Genomic DNA, 26,114 nt, shown 5'->3' with positions numbered 1-26,114 from the left:
CTTATCCAGTACAGCAATTCCTATGTTCCCCACCATTAGAACAAACTTGGGTGTCAGGCAGGTTTATTTAAATAGCACAGAATTGATTTTTAAAATCCAATAAAATTCTAAGAAAAATATTTCTACATCTGTGTATATAGAGACTAATTGGGTATGTCTACACAACAAAGAAAAACCCACGGCTGGCCCGTATCAGCCTGCTCAGGCTGTGGGGGTGTTCTATTGCTGTGTGGACTTCCAAGCTCAGGGTGTAGCCTGGGCTCTAGCCCAGAAGTCTACACAGCAATGAAAGAGCCCGCGAGCCCAAGTTGGCTAGCATGGGCCAGCCGTGGGTGTCTAGTTGCTGTGTAGACAGGCCCATTGAGTTAATGCAGAATGCACATAAAGAACAGTAATGCTGTTGGTAATTTCAAAACAGATTTATAAGTACTGTATGCTCCTTCCATTTTCTCCATTCCTGTGCTTTCTATGCCAAGAAAAGCTCTTTTGTTTTTAAATTTACATTTTATTTATAATTTTAATCATTACAGAAGTTTTGTCAGTTTTCAAGTCACAATACATACTGAACTCAGACAGTTTTCTGAGACAAAGAAAACCACGAATAATATACATGACAGGAGTAAATCACCTTCTCTCACCAGGGCATTTAGACTTTAAGTAGCAAATAATTTATAGCATATGTTCCATCAGCGCTCTCTGGCAGAATTGTTCCAGTAGCAATACTGAAAACGGAACAAATGAAGAAACACCTAACAGTAAGACTTGAAAACCCACATGGAAAATCTGATTAATGGTTTTGTAGACTTTTAGGGCCAAAAGGGACCATGATGATGATTTAGTCTGACCTCCTGCGTAACATGGGCCATATAACCTCACCCAATAATTTCTGCGTCAAGCCCATAACTTTGGTTGAGCTATAGCACATTTTAGAAAGACACCCAGCCCTGATTTAAAAACTTCCCATGATGGATAATCCATTGCCTCCCTCAGTGTGTTATTCCAATGTTTTATTACCGTCATTTAAACATTTGTGCTTTGTTTTTAGTTGGAATTTTGTCTACCTTCAGCTTTCCACTGTTGGATCTTGTTTATGACTTTCTGTTAAATTAAAGGGCCATCTATTAGAAATCTCATCGTTATGTAGACACTTGTAGTCCACGATCAGGTCATCTCTTGACCTCCTTTAGGATAAATTAAGTAGATTGAGTTTCTATAGTCTCTCACTATAAGGCATGTTTTCCAGACTTTATATCCTTCTTATAGCTCTTGTCTGAACATTTTTCAACATCTGTTTTGAAGTGTGGGCACCAGAATTGAACACAGTATTCCAGTAGTGGTCTTGTTAATGCAGTATTCAAAGGCAATACTGCCTTCCTTCTCCTATCTGATATTCTCCTGACTATGTATCTAAAGATGGCATTCCTCTACTTAGCCCCAGAATTGCACTGAGTGCACATTCTCATTTGGTTATCTACTATTACCTCTAAGTCCTTTTCAGTGTCACTGCAATTTTAGAATGAAGTTAATTCTTTTACATGTAATTAGGAGTCTAATTAGAACAGAGTCAGACCTGACAGCCACTGGGGGCCGTATAGATGTTAGCATGATATCTAATGCTTGTGCCCTAGTATCCAGTGATATGGCATAATGGTTGCTTCTTGCCAATAGAGAACTCTCTGGTTATAACAACTTGAGTCCCATAGTGATTTGGGTTGCCTCCTCTAGGTTTTTCAATACATTACTCCCCTAATATCCCCCATCCTCTCACCCAGTCTCTCTGTGTTCTGGTCATAATCCCGATCTCCTTCCCCAAACTCCTCCATGGGAATGAGCCCGCCTTAGCTATAATGTTTGAGCAGTGTAGGGTAGGTGAGAGGATTTACATACCGAACCTTTAGGTCTTTTAGGAGAGAAGTGGGCTCCTAATTTACTTGAATAAGCCATGAGTTTAGCAAAATTAAATATTAGTCTGCTAGTGTTTGTGGGGGCCTGCAGCAGCCCCACATTCTCCTGAGGAGAACAGAGTTTTACATAGCAAAGCTTGTAATTATACTTCTGTCCATATTATAGTTGGTCCACATTATCCAATGTGTCCTCTTTGAAAAGTTTACTTTGGGGCACTAAAGTGACATACATACCAGACAGCACCAGCCCCCAACCATACTAATCTGTATAGAAGTGCTACAACAAGTTATGACAGTAAGATTTAGCAGACCTGATGAGAACTAGCTTTCAAAATTGAGACATCTAATAAATTGTCACTTCAGCGCACTAGAGATGGCATTCACCCCTGATGCAGCGGGCCAGGGCAAGACCATCCACACTGCTTAAACTTTGCAGAGGCAGTCTGCACACTGAGTAGCCACACAGGGTTGCTTATGTGCTCCACTGCAGGTCATGGAAATGGTTTCAATGCCAGCCCTGAATAGGCTGTTGCAGAAGGTTACTTTATGGGCAATTCAGAGATTGAACAGGGGATGGGCTGTATATCTATGTTCCTGTAGATGCAGGGACTCCAATACCTTGCACAACTGGTGCAGAAGGGCTGCAGCCAGTATTCCAACCTATTAAAGCAGTGGTTCTCAAACCATGGGTTGGGACTCCAAAGTGGTCATGACCTCATTTTAATGGGGTTGCCAGGACTGGCATTAAACTTGCTGGGGCCTGGAGCCCCCTTCAGCCCCGGGCAGAGGGGCTCAGGTTACCCCCCCCCCCCCGGGGCTGAAGCCCTTTGGCTTTGCCAACCCCTTCACCCCTGCTCAAGGCACTAGGCTTGAGTGGGCTCAGGCTTCAGTCCCCCCTGTTGGGATCCTGTAGTAATTTGTTTTCAGAAGGGGGTTTCAGTGCAATGAAGTTTGAGAACCTCGGCTGTGGGGACTTATGCAGCAGCCACATTAGGTTCCTTACCTCCACAACCAAAAATCCAAATGCTCAGACTTTAGTTAGGTGGAAGGAATTTTACCCTATATTTGATGAGAACTGTTTCCATTGTTCAATGGTAACCCACTGCTCAGTGTGTTATATATCCTCCTTTTAGTGACTTGTCCAGAGAGGATGAGAGTCTACTGCAGCTACAAGAATTATTCATTTATCTTGAGTGAGAGAAATTCATGCTGTTAATGTTGCAGTTCCCAGATTTTGTATTTGCTGATGAGCCAGCGTGGCGCTTGTTACACAGGAATTAATCTCTTAGCAGCAATGACCCTTTAAATTACTGCTGTACCTCTGGTATGATGTCTCTCGTTTGATATCATCAATGACGACAATACTTTGCAGGTAATACAACCCCATTCTGTTTTCACCTCATCACAGAGTGCTTGTACCTTTGGGCACTCGCATAGTCTGATTCAGTTTAATTATGTAAACCGTATTTTTCCACATAGGGTGGCTCATAGATATTCCTTTTTTCCACATACTTATTTTCCACCCCCCATGCCCTTTTAAGACAACTTTTCAGCTCCACATGTTTCTGAATCTGGTTGGTGTGGAGTTCTGATTGTTCTGAAGTCTCAAAGGATTTTTAACAATATTACTCCTGGTCATTCCTGTCATGACTAGACCTCATGCAGAGCAATGCTTAGGCTGCTGACAGTCAGAACGCAGGCACACATTAACTCAGCTTTTGATGCAGACATGAGTACCCATTTAGGAGTAGGCTATACCTCTTTCCTCAAACTTGGGGATAACTGCACTGAAGGAGGTGAGAGGGTAAAGTGGGTTCTAGCTGGGGTATCTCTCCCTCCAACATCCCCTGCATCCAGAACTGTTCCAGGGCAGGCCCCCATTACTCTGGAGGCACTTGGACTATTGGGTCTTGGGGGAAGACTTCAGAGAGAAGCCAGCCTGAGACTCTAGCCAGCAGCAACAAGATCAGCCAAAGCAGAGACCTCTGGACAGTCAGAGAACTCTGCAATTTTGACTGTACTTTCTGTGCCCTGTGCTGATTGGCTGTTTGCTCCAACTCTCTACCACCTCCTTCTTCGCAGTCAGTTAACCCACAGCTTCACTCTATACCTGCCCCTCTTACCCTCTAGACTCTGCCCAGCCCCCCTTCCTTTCCCTGTTCTTTCCATTTAACTTATCCCCTCCTAGGTTAAGCCAACCCATAACAAAAATCAGAACTGCCATGATGTTTGCTGCCACCACAGAGTGCACACTCCTTCCCCCACCCTGCATGTGTCTTCTCTGTTTAGATTGTAAGCGCTTTAGAACAGGGACCATTTACTACTCTGTGTTTGTACAGTGCCTTGCACAAGGAGGCCTTGCTCCTGTGGCCCTTAGGCACTATCATTATAAACAGGATTAATAATAATTTCCCCTCATTTAAAAAATAATAAATGCAGTTCTGGTAGTCATTTTGTATATAGCAGTATTTACAATTGGATGTTAGAATGGAAGTCTGCTCACTAAAGTAATAGTGTTAAAACCTCTTGCTGTGTATATGAAGAACATTGCCTTCACATGCCAAGGAGACTATATTTTGTTATAGCTCATACTCTGTAATTAATTGCAATACCTGTCTTTGTTAAAGAGCATATTATTTTCCACTGGTGAAATCCTGGCTCCATTGAAGTTAATGGCAAAACTTCCATTGGACTTTAATGGGGCCAGGATTTCACCCCATATCTTTACATTCTTATTTTCGGAACAGTTCTGTTTTTCTTCGGATAGCATTTGTATTTTCACAAAGTAACCTGATCATCGACAATGATTTGAAAGCTGAAAGCAATGTACCATGTGATATTCCCCTCAAGCTGCATGACACCTGCACAAACTTTCATGAAGGGAGTGCACAATGGTAACACATGATCGAGCTCTTTCCTAATCCTTAGCCTTTAATTAAAATTCAGGCAAGATTCACAATGAATTCATGGTACTGAAATTCCTGATGGGATTTATGGAATTTGTCCATATTTCAAATATTAGTCATTCCTGTATGAGTCTATTGTGTGACAAGGTCACTGTCTTCTCTTATCAATCATCGAGGTATATAACTTGTGTACATTTTAAGAAAATGCAACAGTCATTGGTTTGACAGGGAAGAACTTTGGCCCTCAGTAAAACTGAAACTGTTGTGGAGCTGATACACTCAGTATTTTGGAGGAGAGGGCAGACTGGGACCTTTTTAATGTCTAGCACTTCCTTTAGATAATGTAGGTATTGTAGCCAAAAAAAGTTGCTCTGTGTATTTGAGTATTGAAGAGAAGGCGGGGTAAGCATAAAAGTCTTAATATTTTAGTATAGTTATTCACTTGAGACTATCTAGGTGGATGCAAAAAGAAAAGGAGTACTTGTGGCACCTTAGAGACTAACCAATTTATTTGAGCATGAGTTTTCGTGAGCTACAGCTCACTTCATCGGATGCATACCGTGGAAACTGCAGCAGACTTTATATACACACAGAGAATATGAAACAATACCTCCTCCCACCCCACTGTCCTGCAAACCACTGAAACAAACCTCCCCCCCCCCCGGATGTTCTGGTTTAACTTGGATTTAAACTTTGAGAGTGGTCAGTTTGGATGAGCTATTGCCAGCAGGAAAGTGAGTTTGTGTGTGTATGGAGGTGGGGGCGGGGGGGTGAGAAGGCCTGGATTTGTGCTGGGGGTGGCCCACCTTGATTATCATGCGCATTGTGGGGAGAGTGGTCACTTTGGATGAGCTATTGCCAGCGGGATAGTGAGTTTGTGTGTGTGGTTTTTGGGAGGAGGGGTGAGAGAACCTGGATTTGTGCAGGAAATGGCCCAACTTGATTGTCATGCACATTGTGTGGAGAGTTGTCACTTTGGATGGGCTATCACCAGCAGGAGAGTGAATTTGTGTGTGTGTGGGGGGGGGGGGGGGTGGAGAGCGAGAAAACCTGGATTTGTGCTGGAAATGGCCCAACTTGATGATCACTTTAGATAAGCTATTACCAGCAGGACAGTGGGGTGGGAGGAGGTATTGTTTCATATTCTCTGTGTGTATATAAAGTCTGCTGCAGTTTCCACGGTATGCATCCGATGAAGTGAGCTGTAGCTCACGAAAACTCATGCTCAAATAAATTGGTTAGTCTCTAAGGTGCCACAAGTACTCCTTTTCTTTTTGCGAATACAGACTAACACGGCTGTTACTCTGAAATCTAGGTGGATGGAAATCCTCTACCCTCAGACTTTTCTTAACCCCTTTATATCATAATTTAGGTCCTGATTCTGCAAAGACTTATGCACACATTTAACTTTATGCACTGTGAATACACGCAGTGAAGTGAATGGGGCTAATCACAATATAAACCATATGGGCCTGATCCTTGGTGCAAAGGAAATGTAAAGTCATCTTAAATGGGCAGCTGAGAATCTCTGTTATGGGGGAATCCTGGGCTGGCATAATCAGCTGTCACCCTCTTTCAGCAACACAGCCTAAGGGATGTGCCACAGGAGGAGTGTGTATGGACAAATTACCGTTGCTTTCTGTTGGTCTGGAATGGCTCCTAGAGGATTGTTGTAAATCAACATAAATTTGAACAGTCCTGAAATGGCTCTGATTTACTTTGAGTGCTACAAGGATAAGGGGAATACAAGAGTGACTTTGAGCCACATTTCCTCCACTCCTCAGTCCTGCTCTCAGCACGGTGGATCTGTGTCTATGCTTTTACTTGTTAAATGTAAGGTACAAAGAAGATCAGTAGTAATCTAAAATAATCTCAAAATGAAATGCCATGGCTTTATTTCTAGAAGAATCCAAAATACCGCATAGATATTATGGGGAAAATATCCCTATTGTCCATTGCTGTATGAAAAAGGAGGAATATGCTAGTTGCTAAATTATACATCTGGTTGTGACAGATCATATAAATATTGAATTCTTATCCATAAATCACAACTTGTGAAGACAAGGTTATGCAAATCATTACAAACAAATGGGATTTAAAATGAGGAGGTTATGCTTTCTTTACTAAATGTTGTAATTCACCAACTTGATGTGACATCTGTAATTGCATATTTGCAAATGCTTGTCTTTTCCAGTAGTTCATCAGCATAGCATGTACAAGTTCCATTTTCCTTATCACTTCTGTATGAAAATAAATGATAACTGCATGCTTCTCACAGAATGCAATCCAGTTTAAGTCACTAGTTTGTACTAAGTATTTCAAATGGAATGCTAGCTGTGTGACTGTTTCTTGCATGACCTCATTTGAACTGAAGTGAGCCCATTGGTACCAGTGATCTAGATTTTCCTCTGGTAAATTGTAATTAATTTGCTCAGCAACTGGAAATCCCAATACCAGATCTCCTAGGAGTTAATAAAATGGTTTGTTTTTTTATTTTTAGCTTTTCATATATTACAGTATTAATTTTACAGCTGATTTTCATTCGATAATCTAAAAGCTCAGTTTTGGGGGGGGATGAACTCCCTTCATCTTTCAGCATCTTTCTCAATAATAGCTAAAATCTTGAACTGGCATTTACTTATTTTTACAAAAATTAGTGCTTCTTGTGGAAGGTTTCCTATTACGTCTGCATACAAGACCATGATTTAAATGTCAAAGATCTGCTGGTATTTTCTTTACATTGATATCTGTTGGAAAAAAATTAGTTCCCTCTGTGCTATGTGGGTCAGTTGGTTGAGGCAACATTGTGTTTGCATCAGACATTCCCTTTTTCCATTCTTCTTTTCCAGATTATAGAACAGGCCCCTGTTTCACTCAGGTCAACAACCAGATGTGTCAGGGCCAGCTGACTGGCATTGTTTGCACGAAGACTCTTTGTTGTGCAACCATTGGACGTGCCTGGGGCCATCCTTGTGAGATGTGTCCTGCCCAGCCTCAGCCCTGTCGTCGTGGCTTCATTCCTAACATCCGCAATGGAGCATGCCAAGGTAAGGCTTTTGATTTGGCTGTGCATGGTTACTGCATCGTGAATGTTGTCTAGAAAAGCTCATATTCACCTAAAACCAAATTACTGTTGTTTTTGTGCAGTGTTTGTTATTTCATAGATTGAGATTCCATGAATCTCAGAAATAATAAACACAGAAAAATTATTATGATTGCTGTTGTTCACAAAATTCTAATAGTCCTGGAAACGCCAAAGTTTTAGCTGGGATACATGCACCTAATAATGAAACCAATGGTATGGTGGGGAAAATACAAACCAAAAGAACATAATGAGAGACAAACACACAGGGGCTGTCTCTCACATCCACCAGCCATGGTATAATGCTAGTTACTGAAACCTGAGTGTCTCACTCTGGCCTTTGATTAAAGTAAAAATGCCCATGTAACTCTTCTAACTTTGAGTTATGTCTTGAAAAAAGAACTGATGGCCTCTTTGTTACTGTTGAGCAGTTTGCTCTGTAAAATGGTGGTTGGGGTCCTAGTTCTTTATCTTTGCTATTTACTTACCTATTTGCACAACCTTGGGGACACATAAACCACCAGTGGCTCCAACTACAAGATCTGTCAGTCAGTTGGGTTCAAAGGCTGAAGAGTGCATTAGCAGATGCAGTACCAAGAACATTGCTTTGTGAATGGACAGTAGCCCCCTGTGTCTTTGACTGGTAAAGAATGGTCTAAGACCTGAGAAGTCCTGTCAGACTCCTTGTCTGATGCACCATTCCTTTCTGCCTTTTCTCTAGCAATCAGTTACTGATTGTTCCACTCGCAGATGACCTCATATATATGATTAGGGCAGACATATCAAGAAAGCTTCTGTCTTGCCTGCTCTCTGTCTCTTCCTTTGATTGACTTCTTAAGCTACATGCAGTTTGAATGAAATGGCTAAAGATAGCAGAAATTCCAGATAATTAGGAGGTTACTTCTTTTCTGTTGCATAGGTGGTGGTAGTCTCAGGTTGAGATATGTAATGAATTAGACTGTTGTTTCTGTACTTTTCCTGCGATTCCTAGCAGCCAAGTTGGCAGAAATACTCTCCAGAGTACATAACTTCTGTACATTTTCTCTAGTTTGGCCACAAGGCACAAATAATACAGGATCTTGTTTGCGGTCAGTGTTCTAGGACCCCAAGGCAATCTCTCTTTCTGACTGTCTGGGCAAGTATCCACAGCTAGTGTGAGGTCTGACTCATTATCAGATCTGAAATCAACTGTTACTACAATACATGCATGGTTACAATCTGACAAGCCACTCTGACTGCTTATTGCATTGGGTATAAAGTGTTTCACAACTCTGCTTATAGCATGTAGTAATGGCACTTTACGACCTTTGGAAAACCAGGGTTATTCCTGTGTTTGTGATTGTGAATGGGGCTTCAGATTTTGTCACTGAAATATGTATGTCTCCAATGAAATCCTCAAACCCTACAGTCAATATGCAGCACCAAGAAGATGACGACACATGGATTTCTTTCTGTTTCTTTCATGGATTCTTATAATCATTGTATGCACTTTTACTTTTTGTAAAAATAGCATAAATGGGTATAGTCTATTAAAGACATGGGGGAAGTTTGTTACTGAGGGGAATCTCAAAATCAACCACATACACTGATCTGCCTGTGGGTGTCAATATCTTGTAAGTCTTACGACTTCCCAAAGCCATTTCAGAAAACGTGATTGGGTTGCAGTGGTCGCTGTACAGACAGATCCCCAGATGTAACTGAGAGAATGCCTAACACCGTACAAGAGAGAATGGTTATAACTAGGTGTAGCGAAGCGATGAATCACCGGTGCGGAGCCTCCTGCTGGTTGTCCTGGGAATTAGCTCTCCAGCCCTGGAGCGCCCTCTGCTGGCCAATGTCCTACTTGCCTCAGGCCCCCATGTCCCTCCCAGATCCCGGTGCCCCTTACCTCAGGGTTCTGCCCTCTGCAGTACCCCCATAGTCTCTGGATCTCCCCTCCACAGGGAACCCCCAACCCTCTATCCCCACCTTGACTCAGTGGCTACTGCCAGTCATCGTTTAGCCCCCCACTCTCTGGGGCAGACTGTGGTCCATAATCCACTCATCACTGGCAAGGAGGGTTTGGACCTGCTGCCTTTCCCTGCAGCCCAGTACCTGCTTTGGCCTTTCTGTCAGGCTCGCCCTCGGCCCTGCCCCTGTACCCTGAGCTCCCAGGCAGCCAAGTCCATCTCCCTCCAAAGCTGTCCAGCAGCCCTTTTACAGGGCCATCTGCGGCCTGATTGGGGCGTGACCCCAGCTGTGGCTGCTTCCCCAATCAGCCTAGCCTATTGGCTCCCTGGGGCAGCCCTTTCCCAGGGCTGTTTTAACCCCTTCAGGGCCGGAGCGGGTGACCACCCCGCTATACAAGAAGAACTCCTTTATCTAAATAGTCCAATATAAATACTTCAGTCAGCCAATAGAATGATTAAAGGATTAGGAAACTTGCCTTCTAGTGATAGACTCAAGGAGCTCATCTATTTAGCTTTGTAAAGAGAAGGGTAAGGCATAGGGTGACCATATTTCCGTATCCTGAATACGGGACACCTGATAAAATTACTCGTATTCAAGTGAGTTCAACGGCAATCAATCAGAATATGCAGTAGAACCATTCAAATTAACATCAAGTTGACTGAGTCCCTGTTAAAAAGAAATACTGCATAGTTGGATTCTTTTTATTTACCTTCTTATTTTTAAGGCTTTAGGGTTCGCATGGCGAGAGGTGACCCACACATCCCTACCCGCCACCCCACACACACGGGGAGAGGTCTCACACACACACACACTCTCTCTCTGGTGGTGACCAACTGTCCCGGCGCTCTCCGCCCTCTATGCCTGGCTGGGCCTCCTGGACGGACCCACCTCTCCTGGTACCTGGCGCCACATCTTCCTAAGGCAACATGTGTGGGGGGCACACAAGGTCATATGCCTCTTCCCTCCCCCCACCCACCCCCCGGTTTCTGTCAGGGTTCACACGAGAATGTGGCCAGCAGCAGCCTTTTGGCACTGTGCGGGCAGGATGGGACGGAAGGGGGGGGCTGCTTCTAGCCACAGAGGAAGAGGAGGTGAGGAAGGGATGACCTGGCCTATGTCTTTGTAGAGCTCATCTCTTCTTTCCCCTGCCATGTGGCTGGAAGCAGATTGTCCCTTTCTGCCTGCACAATGTTGAAAGGCAACTAACATCTCCAGGCTGCTGATGGTCATGGACATAAGCCAGCCCCCTCTGGCTACAGCATGGGCAGGAAGGGGTTAAGCTCTAAGGATGCATTGTGCACCAGGGCCCAAGGAACCTGACTGCAGGGGCTTCATGGAACCTGGCCAGAGAGGTGGCTCAGCAGGGCAGGGTGCCTAGGAGTCAGGGTCCTAGAGCCCAGTCTCCAGCCCTAGTCCAAATGTCTATATTGCAATTAAAGAGCCCCTTAACTCAAGCCCGCTGAGCCCAAGTCAGCTAGCACAGGGTTTTTAATTGCAGTGTATACATAGCCTTATTGATGATGTGGGGTGAGACAGCTTCCCATCCCAGCCAGGAAAGGGGGTTAAAGAGCTCCTGTGGGCACAGTCAGCATCTGCCCAGCACATCTAAGGCCTGTCCAGCCTGAAGGGGGTGGATCCTTAAAAGTGAGGATTCAAGCCCAATACCAGGTGGCATTCAGAGGGAAGCTCTCTAGCTTCACAAAGCAGAATTTGCTTAATAGGAAAGCTGCTTAAAGAGCCTCCGCTGCCTGGATCTGCCTGGAGCATTTGAAGAGGCAGAGGGATCATCTTTACTTTGTTTTCCTTTTTAAAGCCTCAGACACACTCGGTGTTAGGAACCCATCCCCCTGCACAGAGACTGTTTACCTTTTGCCTTGCAGGGAACAGCAAGGTGAGCCTGGACTGCTTTTATTTTGTTTATCTTTTTCATTTGAACTCCTTTTGCATCTAGAAGGGTTGCTTCCCCAAGCTTCACAGCTGGAGGCCCACACCCCACACTGCAAACCAACTCAATATCTACATCCAGCGAGGGACTTCTGGGATGAGAGAGGTGCTCACCCTCACCCTTGGGAGCACCCTAGACTGCAGTGGTTCTCAAACTTTTGTACTGGTGACCCCTTTCCCATAGCAGGCCTCTGAGTGTAACCCTTTATAAATTAAATCACCACTTTTTAATAAATATCTTTAAAAATATAACACCATTATAGATGCTGGAGGCAAAGTGGGGTTTGGAGTGGAGGCTGACAGCTTGCAACCCCCTATGTAATAACCTCATGACCCTTTGAGGGGTTTGAGAACCCCTGCCCTACAGGTTCAACCTGACACAGTGGCTGTACGAAACGTGAGCTTTGTTGAGAAATCATTGAATTCACTGAAATCCAGTCTAAATAATCCTCATAAGTAATAAAGAAGTTTTATATATGTTCTAAAATCCCTAAAGATGAGAGTTGAGGGTGGAAATGAAAGGGGGCATGAAAGATAAGACCAGATTAGTGATTTCTAATTGGGAGTGCCACTATTTGCCTCAGGAGGACTCTTCCTGTCACACACACACACACACAAAGGTCAGAAGAGATAGCACTAATCCATTTCTAGCTTTATTTAAGGATTGTGAGAAATGAAATTCTCCTCTTAAGTAGGTAATTTGGCCACTGTCATAAGAAAAAATTAATGGAAAAACTGGACACCGACCATTAGGAACTGATACATTATGATATAGAGGCTCTTTGATGTAATGGGCACTATATAAGGACACAGATTAGACAAATGTGGATGAGATAGACAGATAACCCATTTGAAGGAGTTGGAAGGCTGCATGGTGAGAAAGTTACATGAAAAAACAAAGAAAATCAGAACTTGCCAAGCCTGAAGATCTGGAGAACAAATTTACCTTATGAGGATCCATGAGTCAGCAAAGAATAACATCAAAGTCCCTGGTCCAGACGGAGAGGGAATTGGCTTGAGTACTAACTGAGGAGCTGTCCTCACTTATTACTAAATTGTATCAACAAGTGTATCACTAACTTCTGTAGGCTTCTATATACAGCTGTTAGCCTTTCTGAACTGCTAACCAGTTCTATCCTTATTTATATGTGAAAATTAAACGAGAATAAGGTATGGTGTGCACTTCCAAAGACTGGAGTTAATCAAGAATAGCTATCTAGAATAACCCCATGTAGGCAAGCCCTTACTTAAAGAACAAATAGCTATATCTATCCGAATATATATATAATCAGGGAAGTAAGTGTTGATCCAGATTATATGGTGTTAACTGATGTAATTTACACAGTGAAGGAGCCAAAGGCTGAGGTTGGAGCAGGAAAATCAACAAGAGGTGTAAAATAAAGCAGCCTGCCTTTATTTTTGTATGACTGTGGGCCATTCATTTCACTTCTTTATGCTCGTAAATAGGGATAAAAGCCTAGCTGGCTGGCTAGAGAGACAAGGTGGATGAGGTAATAATTTTATTGGACCAACTTCTGTTGGTGAAAGTGACAGGTTTTTGAGCTACACAGAGCTCTTTTTCAGGTCTAAGAGAGGTACTCAGCTGGGTGGCTGGCATTTTTTGTGGATTAATCAGTTATGTTTGCAGAGTGAGTAGAATGCTATAGATTTATGTATTCATTCATTAATGATACCATGGCAACCTAAAGAGGAATTTAAAAATAACCCAGATCTTTAAATCTCCCCATAGCAGTTCTTTTTGCTTCAACAATAGGTTTTATGACTGATGTTTAATTCAGGAGAAGACAGAAATGGCACCTGTCATGTTCCCATGAGATCAGATAGTCCCTCATCCAAAGTATTCAGACAAGAGACAGTCTTAGTTGAAAATATTTTCTTGCCATTACTACATGGCTGTGCAGCAAGGTAATGGCAGGAATCCCATGCTGGAAGATTTCTCAGCTCCTCCCTACATTCCTTAACAGTCCATTTTTTAGCTACTCCCTTTCCTCTTCAGACAGTGATTCTTAGCACCAGGGAGAGGAAATAGAGAGCTCCTACATCTTTGCCCCACTACTGAGTGGCTAATCCAATCTCAAGAGTTTTCTCAAACATCTTCCCTCCTACTGCCCATTGTTCTTATGAAAATGGGAAGGAGCTGCAGGAGATGATATGCTGAATAATGATATAGTGAGAATACATCCAGTCAGAGATGGCAGAATACATAAAAACTTCAAATTCATGATGAAAAACAACAGATATTAATTTCCTGATAGGTCAGTTCTGAAGAACTGCTGTGTGTGTTAGTGACTCTCTTAAAATAGATGTCCCCTTACCTGGGACTCCATCTGGCTCCCATTGAAGTTAATGCCATAGCTCTCAGGATCAGACCCCTAGTAACTGATAATACCTTAAATTATTAAAACAAGAAAAAAAATCTGTGATTTTCACCGTTTCTGCAGATTATTTACTTTTGCATTATTTTACTCATCTAGCACACACAGAAAAGGCTAGTCTTTTCAACTGTATTCTAGGCCATTTAGCATTCTGGTTCTCAAGCACCGGGTTAATTAAAAAACAACCAAATCTATTTTCATTTAAATTAAAATATAACATTCAGGTGAATGGTTTTGGGTTTTTTTTTTTTTTTTTTAAACAAAAAAGTTTTACTAAACAGAAACAAACCAAGCTTCTTCCCCAAAATTTAGGGTCTAAATCAGAGGTGGGCAAACTGCTGCCCGCGGGCCACATTTGGCCCGCGGGACTGTCCTGCCCGGCCCCTGAGCTCTTGGCCCGGGAGGCTGTCCCCCAGCCCCTCTCCCGCAGCCTCAATTCACTGCTCTGCCGGCGCAATGCTCTGGGCAGCGGGGCTGCAAGCTCCTGGGGCAGCGCAGCTGCAGAACCCAGCCTGATCGGGTGCTCTGTGCTGCGCGGCTGCCTGTCCTAGTACAGCCACGCCGGCAGCCAGCGGTGCTCCAGGTAGCGCGGTCAGGGAGCAGGGAGAGGGGGAGTTTGGAGTGGTGGTCGGGGGCGGGGGTTTGGGTAGGGGTCAGGGCAGTCAGAGGGCAGGGAACATGGGGGTTGAATGGGGGCAGGGGTTCCAGAGGGGTCAGGGAGAAGGGGTGGTTGGATGGGGCAGGGGTCCCAGGGGAGGGGCAGTCAGGAAGGGTTGGATGGGGCGGTGGGGGTTCTGGGGGCGGTCTGGGAGCAGGGGGGGTAGATGGGGCAAGGGTCTGTGGGGGGCAGTCAGGAAGGAGGGGGGTTTTGGATGGGGAGGCCGGGGAGGGAGGCAGGGGCTGGGAGGCCGGGGGCGGTCAGGGGACAGAGAGCCGGAGGGGTCAGATGGGGGCGGGGGCCAGGCCATGCCTGGCTGTTCGGGGTGGTACAGCCTCCCCTAACCGGCCCTCCATACAATTTCTGAAACCCGATGCTACCTCAGGCGAAAATGTTTGCCCGCCCCGGTCTAAACTATCTGACAGAATTTCTTCAAGTATATTTGACAGAGCCTCCATTTCCCTAAGCTTTTTCTTTTATTTGTAGGGTTCGCTGAGAAACTGTCCACTCATCAGAGACAGAGGCCGAAGTTGGCTAGGTTTTCAAAGGTGCATGTGTAAAGTTAGCAATGCAAATCCTGCACGCGGTTACCACTTACTCAGAAAACTCTGAAAAAGCAAAGAACCTTTTTTCACTTGCCAGATATTATCAGACCCTGAACACATGGAAACATTCTACCTAATCTTTAGCATATTGAATCTCTTGGTATATACAACTGTGCCTAAAGGATAATTCATTTAATTTTGTGTTTATGGCACCAAGAATGCTTTTTATTCATTTGGCCCTCAGAAGCATGAACAGTTGGGGAATGAATAATGTTGAAATTGAGGCATAGTTAAACCTGGCTGACGAGGTAGAACGAAAACACTCAAACCACCCGTCTATTTGATCACAAAATTGTAGTGTATGCAGACAAATGATTCCCATGGCTTAAAATGGTATTCAGAAAGTAATTCACTGAGTTAGCCATTTTAAGAATATATTGTATTAACTTTGCTCTCTCTAGTCTTTCCAGATTCCAAAAGGCTAATTGCATAATTCTGAAAACCCTTATTTGGACAAGCATGGGGAGGGGGTTGTGTGATGTGAAATACAAGTAGTAGTCTCATTGACTTCAGCTACTCCCATAAAAAGGAACTACTTGCAGGATTAGGCCTCTAGGTTGTATTTCTTGTAACTAACAATGGTGCTTAATGTATTCATTCACTTTATATTAAAAATGATTTTAAACAATTCCCTTACAGTGAAAATATAACACCTACCCCACACATTTGGATTAACATCTTTCCTAGAAGTTGTTGAACACGTAAGCCAGCTCATGTGATTGAGGCTTTGCAGGATCAGTACCTCAGTTAGCAAGACTGTATTCATATTTCTTCATTGGACATGTTTCCTTCTTTGAAAAGCAGTATGCGGTGTAAAATAACCATCCCCGAGGTGGCTTTTCTTTTCTCCCCTTTCAAAAATAATGGATTTTTTCCCCAAACCATTAAAGTTGTAAGTAATTAATGGAATTACTTGAATTCTAAAACTTTGTTCAAGGCCAGAGAGAAACCTTTTCTGTTTCTGGAACTTATTCATTTCCTGCTGCTACTGCAATTAATTTATAATTACTTAATATCTTTGGCTTATAAAGCAGTGAAGTGTACTCTTACGAGATTCAAACAGAGATTGTCTTTGTGAAGGCCACCAGTAAACTCAGATATTGCTGTTTTCAAATTAATCTGCTTTTTAACCACAAGTTTGCTGAGGTAGCATAATTTAAACAAGCAGCAATAACTGACGGGGTGCATTTATATTCAGCATCTTAAGTTCATTTTGAGGCATAAGTGTCAAAGGCCATATACAATAATTATGTGCTGGAGGAGGCTGCTGGGTAGGTTTGGTATGAGTGGAACTTATCTTCTCTCTGGATGCTGCTAAATCATACCTGCCAGGTCTGACTTCCCTGGACTCACGATTAGAAGGGACAGCTTTGCTTTCCAAATAGATCAGATTGCACTAAGTGATGTTTTTTTAAAAAGAATGTTCCCAGGAAGGATATGCTGGAACCCCCTACCCTTATAAGAGCGTCAGCAGACCCACAATCTAAATGATGTATTTGCACACTGCTATGTGAAATAAACTCAGGACAGTTACCAAAAAAAAGTATAAACACTTCCAGCAAATGTACTTAAAATAAGTTTGTTTGCCAAGGAGTGTTGCCTCCTTTCTTGGTAATGACAAACTGCTTTTACTTAAATGGTAAATCAGATGACTAGATCCCCAGATCAGTCACCCTACCTATCAACAACGCAGCAACCTGGGGTCATGAGGCTGAGGTTTTTTTTGTTTTGTTTTGTTTTGTTTTTTTGGCGGGATGGGAAAGGAAGAGTCTTTGTTAAAATATTGGCAGTGCATCACTGGAAAGAGTAGGGTCAGAGGAGAGTCAAAGCCAAATAAAATGGAAGTCAATGTGAAAGAAAGAATGAGGGAAAAGTAGATGCTTTTTGGAACCAGTTTTTTCTTTTTTTTAAAATACTTTTATCTTCCTAGTGCTTGATTTAAATAGCACGAACCAAAAATAACAAAACTAAAAACCTCCCTCCCACAAACTGAATAGGAGGCTGGCTGGCTGGCTGTGTATGGGAAACAGGGAGGTGACTGTCCACTGAGTGCTGTTAATGTGCAAATTAAACCAACTGAAAAAAATTGTGGAAAATATTTTCCCCCCCCCCAAATCCTTTCAGTTATAATAATCCTAAAGGGTTCTTTTAATAGTAATATCTAAAACTTCCTTTTATCTACAAGTGGCAAAGGGTCGTGTGGCACCTTATAGACTAACAGACATATTGGAGCATAAGCTTTCGTGGGTGAATGCCCACTTCGTCGGATGTCATGAGACAAAGCGGGCATTCACCTGCGAAAGCTTGTGCTCCAATACGTCTGTTAGCCTATAAGTTGCCACAGGACTCTTAGTCTGGATCTGTAAAAGCGGCAAACACGGCTACCCCTCTGATATTAGATACAAGTGAGATTTTTAAGTAGACAGTGTACTTTTAATATTGCTGGCTACTCTGAATTCTGTATTTAAATAATTGAAGGAGTAATCTAAAACTCACCCCAATGCACATAAAGCTCTTTGGTGCCTGGAGGCCTACTGGCCCTCATTGTTATGGCTTGTTTGGAAAATTGTCCTTGATATTTTAAAAAAATTGATAAGTAGTAGAAGCATCTGGGCTCCACATCTTCTACAGAAAAGGAGGCTGGTGGTAGTATGAAGACTTATTGTGACAAAAAGGATTATCTCAAATGCTCTTGTCAAAATCCTAAAACCAGTCCTTTGCATAGTGGAGTGATCAGAGTCAGAGAGACAGGACAGGGCAGGCCCATCCAAAAATGCTAAAGCCAACTGTGGGTATCTGACCTTAGTCTATGACTGCAGACAAAGGAATACCCTCTAACTTTTGAACTTGAACAAGGCTGGTGTATAGTACTTTGCTGTTGTAGAGTGAAGAAATTTGCACAGCTTTTACATCTGCTTATCTGTTTTTTTGAAATAATAAAGCAGTTTGTTTTTCAATTCCAACGTCTTTTATAATCACTAAGTGTTCTGTTCTGCTGTATGTGGGTTATACCCACATATGGGCTAGGAAACAACATGAGTTTGGACTCAGTTTCCTTCTCATTGCTCTCTCAGCAAGGAGCTGGGGAGGAGCATAGTTGCCCCAACCTTGATCCAGCCTACCTTCTCTGAACCCACAAATATGGATGTCTTTTGAGCTCCTATAGAGGAGTATCTGAGATTTTTGGAAACAAAGGTACCACGTAATGGAAATGCCTCCACGCAGTTAGGATCTGCAGGTTTTCACTCCCCAGAATTCACAGAAGTGGAGTGGAGCCTTTGGGCACTTAATCAAATTGTTTATTGTGAAAGAATTAATAAACATACAACTGCAAAATTTCATAGAGCTATAGTTTAAATGAACTTTTGAAAGGAGAGCTGTGAGAGCTTATGAGAGGCTAAGTATCTGAATGTATACATCATGCATTAGCTTGAAGCCTGCTTTCCCTACTCTCCCCCCACCCCCGTTTGATACAAAGAGTTCCTCTATATGGCTCTGGCCTACACTGGTTAGTTCAGAGAGATCTCTGTAAGTTACTCTGTATTATTTTAACTACTCCTCTGATCTAGCAGTAACAAATTCAGTCATTGGGGCTGTGCTGATAGTAATCTACAGAAATACAGGATGTTTTTGTCTATATGGAAAATGCTTTACATCTGTGGGACTATTGCACTTTAAAAGTATAGCATTGTAATCGATGTTTTTGAAAAGTTCTTGGCTCATACCTTATTGTGTATACTGTAAATAATTTTTTTTGCAGTGAATGAGCTTGTAATGACTAAAGTTATGGTCGTGATGTTGGTTCTCGTATTTCACTGTCAGGATATATGTTTTTTGTACTATGTTGTAATGAAGTTGGGAAGAAAACATAGTTTAAATTGGAAATAGTGCATGTTAAAGCACAGTAGAAATCTACTATAGATGAACTGCAAAGGAAGAATAAAAATAGAGTAAGTTTATATAAAAGTACAATTTAACAACTGTGGAGCTCCACAGTAACAAGTCTGTCAAATCTAGCAGGCCCTGAATGTTGCATGCTTAATCTAATATATCACAATGTATAGTTTAGGGGAAAGGGGAATAAAGCATGGGTGGGGTCAATGCCAGACAAAGTGGTCTCCAAATTCACGATGAGATGCAGAAGTGTGGTAATGCAAATAATGGTTATTTTTCAGAATATTTTCAAAGATGGAGCTGTCCATCTGTTTATCACAACTGTAATTCAAGCAATGTCTGATTTCAAGCAAACTACTGTTTTCTCTTGATAGATGTTGATGAGTGCCAGGCTATACCAGGGGTCTGTTCAGGAGGAAACTGCATTAATACAGTTGGCTCGTATGAATGCAAGTGTCCTGCTGGTCACAGACAGAATGAGGCAACTCAGAAATGTGAAGGTAAGTGTATAGTGTCTGAGAACATTCCTAAATGGTGATCATTGACTCAAAGTAAAGTGTCTCTTTGTGGTGTGGTTTTAGACACTTGTACAGTGGATCATGACTGGAGACTGGTAAAAAGAGAAAAAAAGTTTGCAAAGTTCTGGGTTTTACTACACAGCATTTTAGCTGTGTTTGATGTAGAGAGGCTCTACCGGTTGTACTTGTGCTGTGCTTTGTCATCCTCATTGGGTTCATCACATCATATGTATCTGCCTTGTTCTTCGTACTTTCTACTAGATAGTTTGGCAGCTTACCTGACAAACTGAATAAAGCAGAAAATAATTCTGTTCCAAAATTTAAAAAAATTAAGGAGAAAAGACTGAATGTACAGCATTTGGAAGCAATTGTATTATCATGATTTTTTTTTAAGTTCAAAATATTCTAGTTTTAATGGATATCATCAACCTACTGATCATAGTAACAGCTGATTTGATACTATGTAGAGTTTGTATTAAAGAAGGGGGTGGGTAAGTACAAGTCCCAAAGGAGACTACATACTTTTAGTGCAGTGGAGTTTAATTTTTGCTTTAATTTACCAATCCAGTTGAGACTCAGACATTGTTGGTATTCTACAAATAGAGTTTGCTTACTTGGTGAACACGTTGATTGGCTAAAAGCAAAAACTTTTTGAAGTTTCAAAGCAGTGTAATGGAAAATTGTTAAGTGTATATAGCTCTAGTGCCGTATATAATCTTAACCGTTCTAGTAATTTATGAACTGTTCATCTGAGAGGTGTCACTGTAGTTTGTACAGGTTAGATGTTCACAGCAGTGAAATATGTTTACAGTTAAAATTATTGCTTGATTTTTTTTTACCTTCTGATGCACATCAGTTTTATTTCAATATTTATTTATGTGAATTTACTGTTACGACGTGATTAAAAGAAACAAGAACATTAGAACTTTACTTGTTCTAGCGAACATTTTCTTAGAAAGCAAAGGCAACTTTACTTTCAAGTCTGATAGTAGAGAAAGGGCGGTCTTTTGGTTTGCCGTTAGGAGGCAGTTTAAGTAAGCTACTAGATTCTTTGATACTGAGTTGAGTTCATTTAAAAACAAACAAATGTGGTTAGATGTCTATGGCCAAATGTTGAAGTAGTCTTAGCTCGGTAGTTTTGCTTGCAGTCAAATACAGGGATACAAAATTCAAAGAGCAACACTATCAATTTGGAAATCACATTTCCATATGAAAATTCTGTGTCTATGTTATTATACAAAATATTTAATGTTATTAAAAAGACTAAAACAAAACAAAAACAAACAACAAAAGTTAAAGGATTTTGTTCCCTCTGCTTTTCCAGTTCATTTATTTTATGCATTTGACAATATTTTCTGTATAGCCAGTTTTCCTCTTTTGTTGGTGGTCAGTTTCACTTATTTTCTCCTGGTCTTCTAGTATGATGCCATTATGCTCATGTATTGCTTTGGGAGACACTTGTGTGCATTTTCTTCCCCAAGCCCTTCAAGAAAGTGTTAACCAATAATATTCAGAGTTGCTGTTGTTTCTGAATTTGGAGCTAGCCAGGCCTTTGCTTGTCCAGGCCCCAGCACCATGGCTGAGAAGCAACAGGAGCTGTGTGTATGTATTTTAGGTTGCCCCTGTGCAAATGGCCGGGGAATTCGAGAACCCTGGCCGGTGGACCAAGGGGACCTCCCTTTGGACCACAGAGACAAACAAGGATCAGGGAATATCAGGAGCCTTGTAGGGTATGCCTACATTGTATTGTAAACCCAGGTCTGTGGGACGTGGGCTTGTGGACCTGGTGTTTCTAAACCTGAACTTGAATGTCCACCTGGGCTTTGTAAACCTGGGCTTACAGTTGCTGAACTTGGGACTTACAGCCATGCTATTGTACAACACATGCCTACTGGGTGTGGTGTTGTGTCCCATCTAGTGGCACCGAGACCACTTAGAGAGAGTTAAATGAGTCTGCTCTACAGCCTTAGCTAATAGCAAGTTGGCTTTTTGCTTATGCTGTCGAGGCTCAGGCACTAATCTCCAGAGGTCCCTGGTTCGACCCCGCCTGCCGACGACTGGGGTCTGCTGGCGTTACATTATCATGTCCATGCTGCATTATGCATACCTTCGGACTCTGATCTGGTTTTTTAGCTGCAAAATTACAGGGCTTGGACTGATATTGCAGCGGGACTTCACAAGAGCCAGGCTTCATCTGGGTCTGGGCCAAGAGGAGCAACAGGGATAGCCTGACTCTAGAATACCTGGGTTTTCTTCACAGAAGCTGTGAAACAGCAGCTGGGCAAAGCAAGGAGCCAGGTGTTGGGTGTTTGTTTCCTGGGAACATGCAGGAGTCTGGGGAGCAGGTGGAGCGTGGGGTCAGAGGTTTGAAAGTCAGGCTTTGCCTTTGCTGGCCTGCAAAAATGTGGGTGGAGGAAGATGGGTGAACCCAAGAATATTTGTTACTGTGGGTCTCAACCTGCCCAGAAGCCTGTTCAGAACAACAGTAAGGAGGAGAGAAAAAAAAAATTCTGACTCCATTTAAATCAGTGGCCAAACTCTCTTTGGCCTGGGCTACACTGGGGCAGGGGGTTTTGAACTCCGCTTACTCCTCCTGCGAAGGTGGAGTACAGGTGTCGATTCGGGGATCGATTTATTGCAGCTCGATGAGACGTGATAAATCAATCCCCGATAGATTGATCACTACCCGCCCAGCCGGTGGGTAGTGAAGACGTACCCTTTGTCTAATGTGGGGTCAGGATTTTACCTTGGGTATTTTATTTAATGGGCACATTATTTCAACACTTAATTTTTTTAAAGTAGTCACTGTCATTATGCAAGTCTCTAAGGTGCCACAAGTCCTCCTTTTCTTTTTGCGAATACAGACTAACACGGCTGCTACTCTGAAACCTGTCACTTTTAATTGTTTCAATTCAGTGTTCCCTGTATTGCAGGTGCAAATGAGAGCATTTATGTTGTGATGATCTGGAGTTAGAGAATAAAGTAAAAATGTATAGTGCCTATTTGAGCGAAGGAAGAGAACAAATCTATCAGCTAATGGCCACATGTGAAAAGTTTGGTTTAAGCGACTTGCTACCATCATGCAGGAATTCTGTGGCAGAGGCAGGGATAGAATGCAGGTTTCCAGGCAGCATACAGCTGTCTTAACCATGAGACCATCCTTTGTCTTCCTGCAGTCTCCTGTTACATTCACTACACACTTCCCAAATTCTGCAACCAAAAAGGGAAGGGCCCTACAAACAACTGTCTCCTTCACTACAAAACCCTTATGCATCCCCAGAGCTAATCCATTCTGTGCACTGGAAAAGTCAGGGATCCTGTGGAAAAAGTAGTTTGTGATTTGTATGTGATTGTATCCTAATGCACATGCGCAAGGGAGGGGGCGAATGAAAGTTGCCCATGCAGCCTTAATTTTGACATTTTCTCCATTTTGAGTGGTTGACTTTGAAACCTTAATAATGTACTTTTAATGTAATGTTTTGTGTGCAATTTCCTTGTTTTGTTTTTAAAAAAAAAAAAAAACTGAAAAAACAGAAGTTCTATTTTGTGGCAACATATTGACACCAGCATGATTCATCAGCAAGATTGGAATTTTTAGATACCTTACACACATCTCTGCTTTGAGCTAATGGATAGTAATGGTGTGGTGTTATCCTCTGCATGGACAAGCGCTAGAGAAGAATAATACACAAATATACATCAGAGATTTTCACAAATATTTGCTGTCAGCAGAAGAATGGTGAGACTCAGAAATCTTGTGTTCCATTGCAGGCTGTGAGAGGTATGTATTTTTGTGGGTACAGACTCTTCTGTCCATTTGCCTAAGCTTGATCCTTCTGCTCTGTCCTCTCCAGTCTGTTCCTGTCTAGTCTCTTCTCTACTCTTGGCTTCTTGCCTACCCAGTCCCAGTCTCTGCTTTTCAGGCTTCTCATCCCATTCCCAGCTTCCTAGTCTTTCCTTTTGGACTTGCTGTCCCAATCTCAACCCAGTCTCTCCCCCTCCCCACACCAAGTCCCAGTCGTCTTGCCCAGTCAGTCCCAATTTCCCCCTCCCAGCTCTTCATCTGTCTCTCCCTTCCCCCACAATGGCTTCCAGACCCTGTCTCCCTTACTGGGCTTCTCATCCAATCTCAGCTCAGTTTTCCTTCTCTTGGGCTCCTTGTCACAGTCTCTTTGCCCACTCAATTTCAGCTCTTTCCCCTGACCTCAGGTCCTTGTCTCTCTCTCCTCCCCCATTCCCTCACCACTGGTTCCTAGTCCTGGGCACCTTGTCCAGCCAGTCCCGGACTCCCCACTTCCCTCCAACATCTGATCTTAATGTTCCCTCCTCCTCCCATGTCCTTCATTAGGTCCCAGTCCCAGCCTCCCAGCCCAACCAGTCCCAGTCTGCCCTCCTCACTCCATCTTACAAACTCGTGTTCAGCCAGTCCCTTGCACAACCAATCTCAGTCTCTCTCTCCAATTTGCAGTCAGTTCTTTTTTGAGTGTTTGCTCATGTCCATTCCATGTTAGGCATGTGTTTGCCATGTACACTATAGCGAGAGATTTTTTCTTCAGTGGTATCCATCGGATCGGCTCTAGTGCCCTCTGGTCTGTGTGCTTATGCGCTGGTGTAAGGGGTGCCGCTGGCCATGTGCCCTCTCAGTTCCTATTTACTACCCATGATATTTGCTGGAATGTCTAATCTTGCTTCAGCAAGGCGCCTATCAGTGTTATTTTGTTCTCAGTTTCATAGTTTAGTTTATAGTGTATATATTGTAAATAGTATTTGTGTAAATAGTTAGAACCCTCTCCCCTTATCATTAAGGTGCTTTCTTTGCCCCAGGGAATGGGCATGCCCTGGTCCCTGGGCTTCAAACCTTGTGCCTCCTGTGGCAAACCTGTGCCCATGAGCAACCACGCTCCAGTTGTCTGAAGTGTCTGGGAGAATCTCACGTGAAAGACTGCTGGCAAATTTGTTGGGACTTTAAATCTTGCACAAAGAAGGATAAAGTGATTAGACTTAAGGCTATCCTAATGGAAGCTGCTCTTAGACCGATTTCAGAACTAAGCTGCTCAGATCTGGCACCGAGTACTTTGGCCTTGGTGCGAAGCACTCCTCTGGCACTGTGCACATCCTGGCACCACTCTCCATCTCCGGTGCCAAGGAAGAAACGTAAAAAGCAGCCTACCGACAGAGGGTGCTCACCAGTGCCAAAGAAAGGCAAGCAGAGGGAAGGCAGTGGAGTGTGACCTGCGTCGGGTCACTCTTCCAGCCCGGTCCCATGGCAGCACAGTTGACTCCACTGAGATTGTTGAGTCTGGTGCTGAACCTCCTGCCGACGCCAGGAGGTCATCACAGCACCAGCGGGATTGTGATGCCTTCAACCTCACATGCCTTCGTTGCAGCCAGAGACTTAATGTCACTCCCAGTCCCACTGACCCCATTTAGGTCAGCTCCGGTGACTTTGAGCAGAAGGGAACATAGTGCTCCGAGTTTCTTCCCAGCACCAGGCTGTCTGGTACCCTTCAGAGAGAATCAATGTCTTCTCTCCTCTTCAAATTTCAGAGTAACAGCCGTGTTAGTCTGTATTCGCAAAAAGAAAAGGAGTACTTGTGGCACCTTAGAGACTAACCAATTTATTTGAGCATGAGCTTTCGTGAGCTACAGCTCACTTCAAAGTCATCCCTGGTCCGCCAGTGGTCACCAGGCATCAGGTCACCGGACATCCGCCAGTGGTCAGAGGCAAAAAGAGGTACTTCTCCCCTGTGGTTGTCTAGAGAGGATTCTTCATTTGAAGAATCTGGCCTTATGTTTAGCTTAAGAGCTATCAGTATCCATCCTACATGCCGTTGGACATCGGTGCGGGTCCCCATGCTGTTGCCTGGCCAGGAGGACAATGGTCTATGCAATGGCCATTCTGGTTTCCCCAGGATCAACTAACCTTTCCATTACTGTTATTCTTCGAGATATGTTACTCATGTCCATTACAGAACCCACCCTCCTACCCCTCTGTTGGGGTTGGTTGCCAAGAAGGATGAATACCACCGAGGGAAATATCTCTGGTAATGGTGCAAGTGGCATGCGCACACCTAACGTGGAATGGACATGAGCAACAGATCTTGAAGAACAACAGTTATGGACAGGTTAATAACCATTTTTTTTTCTCTCCAACCATTTCCAGTCCCAGTCTCACCAGACTCATTGTCTTCTCCCCTGCACCAGCTCTTACTACCTCTGTGTTTGAATTAGATGGCTTCCTCCTCCACACTGCCTAG

General features: G+C 43.1%; 1 protein-coding gene across 1 annotated transcript in view; it reads left to right on the top strand.

Annotated features, from left to right (window-relative positions):
- Positions 1-26,114, top strand: part of FBN2 (fibrillin 2) — a 254,203-nt gene that overhangs the window by 41,361 nt on the left and 186,728 nt on the right. The window contains exons 6-7 of the mRNA XM_073344871.1: positions 7,660-7,857; positions 19,714-19,839. Of these exons, the coding sequence (XP_073200972.1) occupies positions 7,660-7,857; positions 19,714-19,839 (324 nt within the window). The remainder of the gene's footprint in view (positions 1-7,659; positions 7,858-19,713; positions 19,840-26,114) is intronic.

This window comes from Lepidochelys kempii, chromosome 5 (assembly GCF_965140285.1).
Source record: "Lepidochelys kempii isolate rLepKem1 chromosome 5, rLepKem1.hap1, whole genome shotgun sequence".
In the NCBI taxonomy this organism is placed as follows: domain Eukaryota; kingdom Metazoa; phylum Chordata; order Testudines; family Cheloniidae; genus Lepidochelys; species Lepidochelys kempii.
Note: the sequence above shows the minus strand (reverse complement) of the source record. Positions and strands in the feature narration are given on the sequence as shown.